Source organism: Anolis carolinensis, chromosome 2 (genome assembly GCF_035594765.1).
Source record: "Anolis carolinensis isolate JA03-04 chromosome 2, rAnoCar3.1.pri, whole genome shotgun sequence".
Classification (NCBI taxonomy): Eukaryota; Metazoa; Chordata; class Lepidosauria; order Squamata; family Dactyloidae; genus Anolis; species Anolis carolinensis.
In genome coordinates this window covers 28,027,226-28,043,150 of record NC_085842.1, presented here as the reverse complement: position 1 = coordinate 28,043,150, position 15,925 = coordinate 28,027,226, and the positions used below count along the sequence as shown (strand labels likewise).

The 15,925-nt window shown below is 38.9% G+C and overlaps 1 protein-coding gene across 1 annotated transcript; it reads left to right on the top strand.

The window, feature by feature from the left end:
* The first annotated feature begins 7,180 nt into the window (after window positions 1-7,180).
* LOC100558308 (uncharacterized) lies at window positions 7,181-15,383 on the top strand. Its single transcript, XM_008121954.3, has 4 exons — window positions 7,181-8,731; window positions 10,329-10,404; window positions 12,131-12,595; window positions 14,783-15,383. The coding sequence occupies exons 2-4, from the start codon at window positions 10,389-10,391 to the stop codon at window positions 15,271-15,273; spliced, it is 972 nt and encodes a 323-aa protein (XP_008120161.3). The 5' UTR covers window positions 7,181-8,731; window positions 10,329-10,388; the 3' UTR covers window positions 15,274-15,383.
* Window positions 15,384-15,925: the final 542 nt, after the last annotated feature.

Here is a 15,925-nt window from a genome sequence, read left to right as displayed (position 1 = left end):
AAATGCATCAGAGTTGGACTACGACATGGAGCTTTGTGTGTTTGTGTATTCACATCTGATCTGCATCTCTGCACTGTGCTTCTGAGCCAATTAACTGCATGGCAAGAGGTTGGACTGGATGGCCTTTGCGGTTTCTTCCAACTCTATGATTCTATGAAGTACAGGTTAAGCAACAACTCATAGTGCTCAGTCTCTTTATCAGATCATTCAAATCCCTTTCCCTGTTGGTTTCCTTATACTAAATGTAAGTTTGTGTGTCTAACTCTTTGGGTATTTGAGTAAAGCCAAAGGTAATCCAAGGCTATTAATCATTGATGGAGGATAAACAAAAAGTGTAACCCAGTTACTTGACCCCTTAAAACACATTAGCCAAATTTCAGCTAGACTCCGCGAATTATGAGGAAAGAGGTATGTGCCAGCTGCATAAAGCTTAATTCATCTATCAATCAGTACAAAAGTGAGCAACATCTCTCTCTGTTTGCACTCTCTCTCTCTCTCTCTCTCTCTCTCTCTCTCTCTCTCTCTCTCTCTCTCTCTCTCTCTCTCTCTAGCAGCTCTGTTGAGAGCAGAGAGAGCAGAAGGGGTGGATGCTTCTCCTTCAAGTTGGTTTTTATGGGGATTTTTACAGGATCCAGGCAGGAAGTGGTCTTCTAGGGTATCAGAAGTCCTTTCAGAAAGAGCAACTCCATTTCTTAAGAAGAGGCTTGAACATCATTAAATCCCATGCTAAAACAGCTGTTCATAATATTGCTAAAGATGTTGCTAGTGATGTTACCAAGGCAATTGTAAATACAGTAGAGTTTCACTTATCCAAGCCTCGCTTATCCAAGCCTCTGGATAATCCAAGCCATTTTTGTAGTCAATGTTTTTAATATATCATGATATTTTGGTGCTAAATTCGTAAATACAGTAATTACAACATAACATTACTGCATATTGAACTACTTTTTCTGTCAAATTTGTTGTATAACATGATGTTTTGGTGCTTAATTTGTAAAATCATAACCTAATTTGATGTTTAATAGGCTTTTCCTTCATCCCTCCTTATTATCCAAGATATTCGCTTATCCAAGCTTCTGCCGGCCCGTTTAGCTTGGATAAGTGAGACTCTACTGTAATATGAAAACCCCGGCTTAACATGAAGGATTGGGTCTGGTATAAAGGGAAAGCATCATGGGTGAGGTTAATAGGTTCTCTCTGAGCTCTAAAAAACAGTATAAGGAAGAAAACTCAGAATTGGAGAGTTGTAATAAAGAGGACGAGGCACTAGGTACCAGCTAGAGCAGTGGTTCCCAAGCTTTGGGCCTCCAGGTGTTTTGGACTTCAGCTCCCACACTTCCTAACAGCTGGTAAACTGGCCGGGCTTTCTGGGAGTTGAAGTCCAAAACACCTGGAGGCCCAAAGGTTGGGAACCACTGACCTAGAGGGATAGATTTTAAACCACTACCATGGCTTTTATCCACAGCAATTCTGAAGAATCTACTAAAACAGAGTTAGACTTGTTTACTATTGGCCTACATAGGAGTACAGGCAGTCCCTGAGTTACAAACATCCAATTTACATCAGACTCGTAGTGAAAAAAATGGCAGTGTGACAACAGGAAGTGGGAGAAATCTATATGTTGGAAGGAAAATTCACTCATGGGGAAAAGGTGTCTCCACTGAAGCTTTATCACCGATCCTTGTTTGCACAACAAGCCAAATTTTTCAAAATCCAATTCTCACAGGGATATAAAGTGAGGGGAAATCTTCTGAACAGGGGCACAGACAGCAAAACAAACACAACAGGGGTGTTAACCCTTTCCTATGCTATCCAACGTGTGTGTGTGTGTGTGTGTGTGTGTGTGTGTGTGTGTGTAGAAAGAGAGAGAGAGAATGCTGGAGTTGGAAAAACATTGCACTATATGTTGTCCTGGAAGTGAGGTATGTGAAAGTCAGGTATAGTTTATGACAGCAAAACTGGCACAGTCTTGTTGTGGCCCTTTCAATATATATTTTTCAGCATATATTTACTTCACAGGGTTTGGCTACCCACTTCAGCAGGTTATAATCAAGCTTCAGCTGGATGATGTCTTTAGCTGTGTTCTCGTAAGAAGGGAAAAGCAACTGCAAAAGTTATCAGCAAATGACAGTCCAAACAGTGGTCATTTAACAGTCACAGCAAGGTTTATTTGTGATTAATTTTTAGAAAAACACAATTTCTATGCGATTTTGAGATATGGGGGGGGTTAGCTTATAGCTAGAGGTTTGGAGCTTTCTCTGGCTAACTGAATAACACAGCAGTCTCTAATAGGTAACATAAAGGGGTCAAAATTCAACAATTCTTAGCTTCTTGAGAATTCATGTTCCCACATTGATTACCCATTTCACTTATTGAGTTGAGTTGCATTTCCACTTTCCTTTTTATTCATTTAATAAAGAATCCTGTTTGCATTGAAAGTTATGTGAGGTATTATTACCTTTTGGTTGGCCTAAAAAGATATCGCCACAACGTGTATTTGTGATTTACATTTATGGCTAGCAGGGCTACTTCTGTATTGGGGGGAGGATTTGAAGATATAGACCACACAACAGCTATATTCTGCTAGTGTATATTTATCTATTCCTTCATATATATATATGTATACACACACACACACACACACACTTTATTACGGTCCATGGACCACACACACACACACACACACACACACACACACACACTATTACAGTCCATGGACCCACAGCTGTTAAGTGGATAACATACAGGAGTTTACAGAACATTCAAAACCGGGGAAATGTGCTAAACAGACACAAACTACACAATGTCAGGTAATACCCTGATTGGAGACTAGACTCTTTCTCAGCCTTGCTGCCACTGCAAAGAACTTTGCCACCATGAGGGTCACCTCGTGGTGCTTATCCTCCATAAGATGTCTGACCTTCCCTTGCGGGGCATGGTCAGGCAATTGGGTCAGGATTGCGTGTATGAGTTGACCTCGTTGGGCTGAGTAATAGCAGCACTGCAACAAGATGTGTTGTAATGATTCTATTTCATTTCCACTGCACGGGCATAATTTTTGGGAGTAGGGGATACCAGATAGTCTGCCATTTAGCAGCTCTGATGGAAGTACGTTTAGTCTTGCTTTTGCGAAGAGTCTTTGGTAATTACACACTGTGAGACTGTTAAGATAATTATATGACTTAAATGGCTCAGTTCAGGGCCCAGGGAGAACATGGTGAATTTGAGTGAACTCTGAGCTCCCCCAGGGCAATGTCCCTCATCCGCTGCTTCAGTAATTTCTGTGCCGTTTTGAAACCAAGGTGCAGAAAAAGGGATGCTGATAGACCAACTGAGGTCACTTTCCGATCGGCCCTCCTTATAATAGATTATAGATTTTGCGTCATTGTGTGTTATGTTTGCAACATAGTGATCCAGACTCTTTGAGCAATGAATTAATTAATGACATTATATTGGCTTTGCCCAAACAACCCTCCTACCACCTCCTTTGTAGGACCCACAAAGATTTTGGACCCATTTTTGTCATAGGTTATATAAACTTGCTTTCCTCCTCCAGACTCAGCACTCTCAGATGTGTCTCAGCAGCATACCAGTTTGTAGGCAGGAATGCTCTCATCTCACTTTCAATGGCTTCTTCTCTGGCTTCCAGACTTTGTTCAAACTCTGCCTTCATCTTCAGCACCACTTCCTTCACTGCTTCCCGTGCAGCATCACAGCCTTCAGCAAATGCAATTCGTTCAGCAGCAAACATTGGTTGGTTAGGATCCATGGACAGGATGCGGCCCAAGCTATTCAACCGTGGCATCAGGTACTTCTCTGACACCAGCGTAGAAGACTCAAAAATCTTACCAACAGGCTGGGCTATGCAGAAAACATTAAAAATATGACCATAAAGTAGATCAGCTGTGAAGGCTGTGGATGAATAGCTGGAAGTACTCTTGGTTCTGTCCACTCTGTCAGCAAACTCTTTCACACTCCAAACAAAGGAAGACTCAATTAATTTGGAGATAATTCGGAAAAACCTCATCATCTTCTCCCATTGCTCTTTCACTTGGGTCAAGGCATACAATGCCTGGATGAGCATTTTCCTGGAAGTGTCAAAATCTACTTCCTTAACATAATAACCCCTCATCTTGTAGAGGATCTCTGTCAGCTCTTCATTTTGCTTCTTGAGGTTCTCAAAGCTTCTCTGATATTCCTCCCTTGTAGCTTTTAGTGCTTCCTGGGTCTGCTTCACTTTCCGCTGGGCATTTTCCAATCCTGAGCTTTCTTCTACTGCTATCTTGGACACATTGGGTGGCTTGGGAAAAAAGGCTGGAGATTGAGTGTAGGACTTGCTGTATGAGTCAAATTCTGCGGCCTTCTTATGGAGGCTATTTATCTCATTCAGTAAGCTCTGCCCTACCTGCCCAAGGCCTCCTTCTGTTGAAGTCATTTTCTCCAGCTGTTGGCAAACATCCAGCCCAACTTGACAAATCTCTTGCGCTTTTATTTTGGCCTCACAGTCTGCCTCTTTCTCAATTGTGTCTTTCAACCTTTCTAAGTTTTTCTTCACCCACGCTGTTTTAAATTCCCTGCTCTTTTCATCTAGGATCATAGAGATTTTGAGGCCTCCTTGTCTATCCAAGAGGTTCTTGAAACTGGTGGTAAAGGTTAAAAGCTCAGCTGACTTGGAACATATGATACTAGGGGAAATAAATGATCTGATTAAAGTCAGTCCCCCATCACTGCTCCCTCCAGCTGCTTCTCCTAGATTCTCTTGCCTCATTGTTAGCATGCGGGTAAACTCAACAGAAAGAGTACCCAGAGTTTGGATAAGGCTGGTAGCCAACTCCATTCCCACTGCATCCCATCCCATGGGGATGGATCCTATGGCTTTTTTATACTGCTGGAATGATTCTTCCATTTGCTCCTTCATCTCCTGGTGATACAGTTCAGCCATCTCTTCAGCCAATTTGGCTGATTTTTCTCTGATCTTGACTTGTTTGAGAGCTATCTGCACATCTCCTAGCTCCTTTTCACAGCCACGTTGGGCACTACAGCAGGTCTCAAGTAGTTCCTGGATGAGGCCGATCACATCTGTGAACTTCTCCCTCACTGCCTTAGTGAGCCTTTCACATTGCTCTGTCAAGGCCTGCAGGTTTTTCAGCTGGTTAGGAATCAAGGCTGCCATCACCTCGGTGTCCTGAAGAAGTATCTGTATAATTCTTTTCATTCGTTCCGGGATGCCCCTTGTGAGCAGTCTGATCTGATCCATGTTTGTGTGGGCCTCATTGAAGGCACTCCAACCTTGATTGCACATTTGACACAGGGAAGCCTTAAAGGACTGTGGGTACTTGAGGTGAAGGAAACCTCCCTTCGGTGGAGACTCATGGATGGAGAAGTCTTGCTGCCCTGCTGAGATGAAAATCAGCTCCCCCAGGATAGCAATGGAGAGGGGAGCTGGAATGAGGAACTCTTCCCACTTGGCATAAGGTTTCATGAGTAGTTCAGCTTCTTCGCGTACATCCTTTGCTTTGCTGAGGGTCTCCACAGCTTTGACCAAGGCATGTGGCTTTTCTTCTGATGATGCCATAGTGTACAACCTGTCAGAGGGGTGGTGACAATCAATTTAGTAAAGATGATCAGGAGAATAGGCCCATCATCACATGCCATCCTCCACAGGGGCATATTTATTTACTGTATCTACTCGAGTATAAGCCTAGTTTTTCAGCCCTTTTTTTTAGACTGAAAAAGCCCCCTTTGGCTTATACTCGGGTGAGGGTCCTGGTTGGCTTATATTTGGGTCAGCTTATACTCGAGAATATATGGTACATTTATTATTTTTCTCTATTTATCTCTATTTCTCTGATATTATTATTGCATTTATTATTTTACTCTATTTATTATTGCATGTATTATTTTCCTGTATTTATTATTATTATTATTATTACATGTATTATTTTACTCTATTATTATTAAAAGGATACATAAGCACATTTACATTGAAACAGATGAGAATAATGATTTGATCAGAGTTGGACAGTCTTATCTTAAATTTGAGCTTAATGTAAATATCCAAAAACATTTAACCTACTGATGCCTCAATTAATGTAATTTTATTGGTATCTATTTTTATTTCTGAAATTTACCACCCTCGACTTATACTGGAGTCAATGTTTTCCCAGTTATTTTAGTGGTAAAATTAGGTGCCTCGGCTTATATTCGGGTCGGCTTATACTCGAGTATATACAGTATTTATTGTGTGTCTATCCCATTCTCTCTCTTCCTGAGGGGGACTCAGAGTGACTCAGAGTGGCTTACAATTTGGCAAAAGTGTTGCTCTAATTATACCTGCAAATCTTGGACCTCTTGAACCTATAAGCCTGAGTTACAAAGAGCAGTCTGAACCTGTATAATAGCAGCCATGAAGTTAACAAACAACATTATGATTGTGGCAATAGTATCAGAATTGTGACTATGTGGCCAATGTTAATCTGAAACAACTGTAACTGTTCGATATTCACAATCACTATGTAATAATGATTTTGACACTACTATCACAAGCACAACTCTTCTGGCAACCTACTTTACCAAGCATCATCTGTATTGGGAGAAGGATGGCCATTCGGTTAATTATCAGAGATGGTTCAATAATGTTTCCATCATTGTGTGGAGTTTTAAAAAACCATGAAATTTCCCTCCATGGCCACTAAAACTCAATCCTAACTGAACTTAATGGAAATGAAATATGATATATAAAACTAAGATGTCAGAAGAAATACCTAAATTGGTTTGGTGAGATGTAGTTGGTTAGAGCAGGATGGGGGAACCTTCTGCCTCATATTGTTGAAGAACTATTACTCTGTTCATGCCTCACAATTAGTGTGGCTAATTAAGGCAGATGGGAACTGGGATTCAGCCATATCCGGGTGGGATGTATGTTCCCCAGCTCTCAATTAAGGCCAGAGAAGAAAGAAGCCTGAAAGTTTGGATTTTATACAATAGGAAAAAGATGTGGTATTATATAGATGGAATTAATAGTTTTAGAGTGCACCTATTACAGCTTTGTGCACTCTTCTGACTTATTCATTTGTGGAGTCTATCACATTTTGGCTAAATGGTTTAAAGGGTCAAACAATCAAACACATACATAGCATATGCTTTCAAGAGAAAGAAAAAAAAACATAGGGATTTCTGATCTTCTTCTCCTTCTTTGTACTCTTTTCTCTCAGGACCAAGATCCAAATACAGTAGAGTCTTACTTATCCAATGCTTGCTTATCCAACATTCTGGATTATACAACGCATTTTTTTAGTCAATGTTTTCAATATATCATGATATATTCGTAATATATGCTAAATTCGTAAATTGCTTGTGGGCATTGCTGTGTATTGAACTATTTTTTCTGTCAAATTTGTTGTATAACATGATGTTTTGGTGCTTAATTTGTAAAATCATAACCTAATTTAATGTTTAATAGGCTTTTCCTTAATCTCTCCTTATTATCCAACATATTCGCTTATCCAACATTCTGCCGGCCCATTTACGTTGGATAAGCGAGACTCTACTGTACCACTGTTATTAAAACAATTCAATTAAAATTTATTTAAATTAATAAATAAAAAACAATTTAAAGTTACTTATAATACTTTGCAGCATGTGAGTTTATGCATGTTTCACTAGATCTTCATGACAATACAAAATTCATGAGGTTGCCGTAACTTGACAGGTGACTTGAAGGCACATACTAACACTTAAAATTCTCAGTTTGAGAGCAAGGGTACCTCATCAAACTACAAACCCCAGAATTCAATTGGGAGCTGCTATTAAAATTCAAATGCTATCAAATTGCTCTATTTGTATAGTGTGAAAGGGCTGAGGAATTTCTACCCACTACTATAATAGGCAGGGACAACCCTGTCTGGCCCCTTGTGGTCACAAATAATAGTATCTCTATAACCATCAGTGCCAGTTGACCATATCTAACTGCTAAAACCATATCCAATGGGATCCTGGGATGTGAAAACTGGCAGAAAATTCTAAACTACACATGTTGGATTCCATAGGATGAAACCATGGCAGTTAAAAGGGGTATCAATGTGCAATGGGAAAGAGCTCTTATTCCAGCTGGAGCTCAGTGCTAAAATCTTCAGACATTCCCTCCAATACCAACGTTTACTCACCTATTGTGGAGCCAAGGGCCAAAGATGCAGTGCGCTCATTTCTCAATGCAGGGCCTCATATATAGGGGCTGTGAGTGTCCATCATATCACTCCCCAAAGTGTTTTGAAATACCTGTCTGACAAAAGAACATCCGAACTAATTCCTCCCAAGGTGACATTTAATCCCTTTGGATGTTTCTGCTAGTGGGGGGAACGAAGAGGTGGATCCCATGGAGATAAACATCCAAAACTTAAGATCTGATTGGCTGCATGTCCCCTGCTCTGTTATTAGCCTTTCTCAAATATCTATGTACTCATACAGAAAAGGTAATAGACAGCTATTTAACAGAATGAAAAAAGGACCATCAACTGTAATATAGAGTTATTACAACAATTATAAATTAAACAACATCTTTGGGAATACATCGCCATTCATTACAAAAACAAAAACAACATATTATAAATGTAGCACAACAAATAATCATAATTATAATCATAATCTTTATTTATAACCCACCTTCTTGCCCCGAAGGGATCCAACTAAGGTAGAACTACAGAAAGAGAATACAAGTGGAAACCAGTTCAAGGTGAGGCTATTCAATTGTTATTCTTTCTCTTTATGTATTGTTCCAGTTTCTCTATCTTTCCATTTATCATCTTGACTTCCTGCATTAGTTGATTCTTTAACCCAGTGGTTCCCAACCTTTTTTTGACCAGGGACCACTCTCCAATGTTAGTACCAAAAGAGTTACAAATTAGTTTTTTGTTAACTTTAGATTCGGTTTGGTTATTTGGAAAATGCAGAAAACTGCATTGTTTAGACCACATCAGCTCTAGTTTCTGATACAGAATGTATACGATCCAGTAGTCATCATCTGCTTGCCCACAGAAAGCCATATTTAATAATCTAGAGCTGACGTGGTCTATCCAATGCATTTTTCTGAATCAGCACTCCAAATAAACCAAGAACCGAGGATGCCTGCCATAGATGTGGGCGAAACATCAGGAGAGAATACTTCTAGAACATGGCCATACATCCCAAAAAACATACAACAACCTCTTTCTCACTTCTCTCCTGGTGTGTGTCATGTTTCAGTTCTTGCTTTAACTCTTGATTATTTTTCCTTGTTTCTCAAATTGTTTCGCAATGATCTGCTTCAGCTCTTCCATTATTGTAGCCATACAGGTGATGTCTTTTCAATTGTTGTATCCACTGATGATCTTCTTGCATCAGTAACATTTTTCCAGTTCTGTAGCTCTAATAAATGTATCTGTCATTTTTAGCTAGAGAGAGATCAAAACTACTGGCTATTAAATCAAAAAGAAGTATTACTTTGAAATCTTCAAAAGTTGAGACCCTTTGGTTTCTTTCTGTGAAGGTTAAATGTTCAGACATCAGTTCCTGGCATACTTTGCAGTTTTATGTCACCCCTTAAAATAAAACATTCACCAGCATGTGTATAAATCCAGCTGAGGCTAGAAAATAAACAACTCCTGAAGTGGTGAGCTCGACTCTGTGAAAGGTTATGTTAGCAAAAGTAGGAAAAAGAGATGTACTAAACAGTACATTTAGAATTGTCAAATTTATCTCTGTGCTTCATTTGTGTATTGACTGTTTCCCAGAGTGGGACATGAGGTGATACAATGTAATTCTAAAAACGATTAAAATTAGTAAAACAACATACATGTATTTTTTAAAAAAACAAATAGTTTCAGAAGAATAAAATGAGACCATAAAAAGATGATAAAAATAACATTTCAGATCAAGAAAGTTTACAAAGATTTTTCAAAAGTGTCATTCATCCCTTTATAAAGCATAAGAAATTATCGAGGAGAATCTAGAAAGTTATTTATGTAATTCAGAACTTACCTACAATTAATGATGAACAAAGGAAAAGAATAAATGAATTGAAGTCACAGAAGCAATAAAGAATATAAAGCTAGGGAAGGCTCCATGTCCAAATGGACTCTCAGATCAATATTATAAATCTTAGATTTTAATTCTACAATGGATTATGAATTTGATTTTGATGGGGAAGATACCATAGATGTAGGGTAATGCTAATATAACCTTAATTACCAAAGTAAACTGAGACCCTGGTGGTAGTGATAAATGTGAAGATAGAGTATATTTTAAAACCAATCAAAGGGATGAACTGTTACTGATTTTTTTATATATAATAGTTTATCAAGGGAAGAGAACAGGCTCATATCCCCGAAAAATATCAGACTTTGGACAAAAAGATGAAGATTTATCAAGGTAAATTACTTTGATATGTTTTAATCATCTGAAAGATTATTTATAATTGATATATGTTTTTACAGTTTTATAATATTGTGCTTTATTGTTATTTTTATTATCCGAATCTGGCATTGAATTATTGCCATAGTTTGTAAGCCACCCTGAGTCACCCTTCGGGTGCGAGAAGGGCAGGGTATAAGTACAGTAAATAAATAAATGTGTGTTTGGACATAAGGGATAATTTGGAATTATTGGATTTATGGCAATATAAAAATGAAAAGAGGAAAGTAATAGATCTTTAATAACTGATATAATTTGGATTTCAAAATCTTTGGCAAAAAAAAAGATTGAGATATTGCCAAAGGCCTTTTCAGACCACAATCCTGTATTATTGTTTCTTAAAAGAATCAGGGTTTTTAAAGATGAAAATTAAATGGGTCAATTTTGCAAGCACAACAGGTGCCAAAAATCAAATGAGGGTGGATGTATGGCAAGCATAGTAGGCTAAAAACAAAAAAACAATTATTATTGTTTTGGAGGCCTTTTTTCTGCTGATGTTGGCACAAGTTTTTGTATGAGTACAGTAAATTTCCACTGCTAGTCAAAGATCTGTGTTATCCTTGTCCAAGAATATGGATGTTGTTATGGCTAGGGGGTAGGAGCAGCAATGACACGAGCACGATCCATTGTCTTTCCTTGTGCTGATAAAGCATAGGAAGGGGGTGATGGTGTACATTGGATGGGGCTATGAATCAAATTGTACCCTACCTCACTGTCCAGATTGCCCCAACACTTTGGGATTGCCTCATAGTTTTACCAGATATTGGGACCTGCCATATCATTTTGACCTTGCAATTAACCATCTGGATATGCTTTTATACTTGACTTCTCCCCAAATCCTGATACGTATGATGTAGCGGTTTCAGTGTTGGGAGACCAGAGTCAAATCTCTTCTCAGCCATGGAAACTCCCTGGGTGACCTGGGGCAAAGCCAAATGATAGAAAGAGGCAAAGCCAAATCCCTTTTGATAAATCTTGCAAAGAAAACCCCATGATAATTTCGCCTTAGGGTATGTTGTAGCTATCAAACTGGGGTTCCAAACATTCAACCCCTTGAAGGAGAAAACTCCAAAACAAACTGTCTTTTAGTAAAGAAAGATTTATATGAAAATATACAAACATAAGAGTCCTTGGCTTTTATCTACAGCTTTAAAACGGCGAAACAAAATGTTATCTTCAAGCTTTCTTCAGCTCCACTCCAACAGCTTTCCAACAGCAACACCATCATCGTCACCATCACATCACATCACCTCACCTTCACCTTCACAATCACATTCACAAACTCAAGATTTACTCAGTCTCTATTAATAGCACTCAGTCTTTAGCAGGTGTCTTGATTGCTGCTGGTCATACATGGATAGGACATGATTCTTACAAACACTTATCCATTTTCACATAAGAAATGACCTAAATAATATAAAACTCTGACAGGGGTCTACACAAGTTCAAAATTACTTAAGAGGCACAGAAAAATAACAGTTTTAAATGCCCCTCCCTGAACTGAATATCCCAGGATTCCAGATTATGTTGCCTTGGAAGTTTAAGTGGAACATAGTTCTAGAATTGTGTGATGTGAGAGAAATACTGTTTCAACAAAGGATACAAATAAATGTGGGCTCCCAGGTTTGCTAAAACGGTGTCCTTATTTTTAAACTCATCTCCACGGTATTGTTTTTCTCTCTAGCTCCAAATCCATCACTATTCACCATGGCTTTCAGGCAAGATGAGATGTACAATACATTCATCATCAGTGAAGAAGTACAATCAGCCCTGCAGAAGATTTTGGCCTTAGCTGAGCTTCTACTCCTCGCAAATTCACCCATTGAGGAGATCAGTAATAAATCCAGTGGTCTTGTAGATAGTGCATCTTACTTTTTTACTATAGCTAAAGATAAAATATTAATTTCTCATCCAAATGAAGTGATTGTGCTGATAAAACAAATGCAAGACAATCTGCAGGAAAAGAAGGGGAAATTGGCAGACATGAGAGTCGAGATCATTGCCCACAAAGAAGCTCAAATGAAGGCAGAGACAATGCCAGAATCTGCAGAGCTGTGTCTAAAAAAAGAAAGGAAGCAGCATGAAAAGCATGCGGAAGAGGAGACGTGTAAAATGCCAGCTAACATGTTAGCACCTTTTTCAATCCTTAGTAGGTTTATTTTCATCTGTATTAGTAAGTCCTGGACTGTATGTAATTCCCTACAACAGAATATGCAATCCCACTAAGCTTGAGGAAGTGTGGGCACACATCAGGCTTATAGAATTGACTTTGTCTGTACTTGAGCCTTGTTTTCACCAGTGGGAAGCAGTGTGCCTTCAGTGAGGGCAGATATACAATACATTTGGGGTGCATCTGTCTACATTATGGAACTAAGCAGCTTGGTGCTACTGTAAATGTCATGGCTTTATCCTAAGCGGTCCTGGGATTTGTAGACTGGTGAAGATCTACAGAGAAGATTTCCTGTGGCGCAGCGGGTTAAACCGCTGAGCTGCTGAACTTGCTGACCGAAAGGTTGGCGGTTCGAATCCAGGGAGCAAGATGAGCTCCTACAGTTACCCCCAGCTTCTGCCAACCTAGCAGTTCAAAAATATGCAAATGTGAGTAGATCAATAGGTACCAATTTGGCAGGAAGGTAACAGTGCTCCATGCAGTCATGTTGGCCACATGTCTACGGACAACGCTGGCTCTTCGGCCTAGAAATGGATATGTGCACCAATCCCCGGAGTCAGACACAATTAGATTTAATGTCAGAGTAAAACCTTTACTTTTACATAGTTTAATGTTTAGTGCAGATAGCCAGACAGGACACCTTGGAAACCGTAGTTTCTCTAGCAAAAAAATCTTAAGTTCCTCACCAAACTACAAAATATTACAGGATCCCATCACAATGGCACTAAACTGTTGTAACTGTGCAGTGTAAATCACACCTTGTGTAATTATCCTTTTGTCTTAGTTTACTGTTATTTATTTTTTATGTAATTTATGTGTTTACTTCTGTTGTTTGCTACATGCTTATTTGCTGTATATTGACTTTAGTTGTAAGCCGCTCCAAGTCTCCTTGGGGAGATGGGGCAGGGTATAAAAAAAGATTATGATGATGATGATTATACTCTATGATAACATGCTGAACCAATAATTTGTTTTTAAAATGCTGAGCTTTGAATTCTTTCACATTTTCTCATCCCACCATCCCCAATATTTTCCTTCTAGTTCCCTAACTCTAAAGGGGAAATGGGAGATAATTGTTTTGCTACTGTTAAAACATATAGGAGTAAGAAAACCAGTTTATTTTGTTGGTTTGTAAGTTACATTTATGTCTAAATATTCCCTCTTTCAACAGCATAGATGGCTTGTCTTTCCTCTCTATTCATACAAGTCTGTGATGTAGGTCAGGTTCTCAAATTGCAATCTGACACCTTATCACATTGGGATATACAGTAGAGTCTCACTTATCCAACATAAACTGGCCAGAAGAATGTTGGATAAGTGAATATGTTGGATAATAAGGAGGGATTAAGGAAAAGCCTATTAAACATTGAATTAGGTTATGATTTTACAAATTAAGCACCAAAACATCATGTTATACAACAAATTTCACAGAAAAAGTAGTTCAATACGCAGTAATGCTATGTAGTAATTACTGTATTTACGCATTTAGCACCAAAATATGATATTTTGAAAACATTGACTACAAAAATGCGTTGGATAATCCAGAACGTTGGATAAGTGAGTGTTGGACAAGTGAGACTCTACTGTACTCTGTTTCCGAACATAATTTTGAACGGGTCCTATCACATGACATTTGCCCTATTCTACCAGTAATCCATTGGATTATGTCTGCAAAATGTCACAGAAATTGAATAATTGCACAAAGGATTCTAATCACGTCTTTAATCTACTTTAAGTTTATACATTGCTGTTTGTACATGTGATCAGAACATCAGTGTGCATTCTGTCAGCTAAAATCTCATGAGAATGGTAGATTGAGACTTCCAGGCTATATTATGGCAAAAAACAAAACAAAACCCAAAAACAGTGGCATAGGAGGCCAGATTGGGAGGAGTCTGCCTTCCATGGTCAAAGCATAGTATTTTCAAATTGTAATAATCATAATTCTTGGATTTAATGGTGAGAATATGCATCCCATCTCAACACAGTATGCATCCAGTCCTAAAACAATATGGGATGCATACTGATACAAATGGATTATATCCAAATGTGATGAGGTCCTAAAACTTGAACCTCTGTGCCATGCAAGGTTCTGATTTGACTACAGAACAATTTATTCTCAGTAACTCCAGGTGAATTCCTCATTTATTTGTCTTTACTTTCTAGGACTTGTGATGTCTTCTAGTCTCAAAGCAGTTGTGGACGCAGCTTACAAGCTTGTAGTTGAGACTGAACAAGCTTTGGCTCAATATAGAGTAGAAGTCGAAGGCTACAAGGAGGAGGTTGCAGAAATACCTCGAAAGGAGCAGGAGTTACTGGCTTGGATAAATACTATGGAGCAGGAAATCTCCCAGGTTCAATCTGAATGCGATGAGGTACTTGCTCTATATGCCACCAGAACAACACAGGCATCCTGGATCAGAAAATGCCTTTCGCAGTTAAATTTTCTGGGAGGAAAAATTAAAGCTGCTGCAGTGATCTGCAACTATGGCGATATCTCTGAGTTTGTGGTGGATATTTTAGAAGAAATAGCAGGAATGATCTCAGGGCAGGATGCAGAATCATTCCTTGTTGATAAGGAGATTCGAACTTTGGTTAAGCAAATAAACAGCGCAGTGCAGTCTCTGAGAGCCAGGGCAAACGTAGCCATTGCTTAATAATACTCCATGGCCTTCCTCATCATATGCTTTTAGTAAATGCTGTCCCACTTTTCTCTGCTGAATACTATCCTTTGTGCTGAAACATACAAATAAATTCTGTATGGTGATGTTCTTGTGTGGCTTTTTTATTTGTTACTGCTGTTGTTCTTATTCTTCAGGTCATTTCTAACGTGATCTCAAGGCAAACCTTTCATAGGGCTATCTTGGTGGGATTTGTTCGGGGGGCATTACATTTATCATCTTGTGAGTCTGAGGATGATATCCCATTGTTTTAAAATGGGCGCTCCCCTTTTGCTAGCCTTAATACTAAAGTTTCCAACCTCTTCACATTCCCCAGCTGGCTTGATTCCTTGATGCTTTTTCTCAAGATGAGGGGAGTCAATTGATACAGAGGCAGAGGCTGAATATATATACAGTAGAGTCTCACTTATCCAACACTCGCTTATCCAATGTTCTGGATTATCCAACGCATTTTTGTAGTCAATGTTTTCAATATATCATGATATTTTGGTGCTAAATTCGTAAATACAACAACAACAACAACTACTACTACTACTACTTTATTTTTATACCCCGCCCCATCTCCCCGAAGGGACTCGGGGCGGCTTACATGGGGCCTTGCCCGATAAAACAATCAAATATTAAAACA

Bases quoted from the DNA above. Each gene is read 5' to 3' on its own strand.
- LOC100558308 (XM_008121954.3), top strand. The intron at 12,596-14,782 runs GTAGGTTTATTT...TTTACTTTCTAG, and splicing joins AGCACCTTTTTCAATCCTTA to GACTTGTGATGTCTTCTAGT.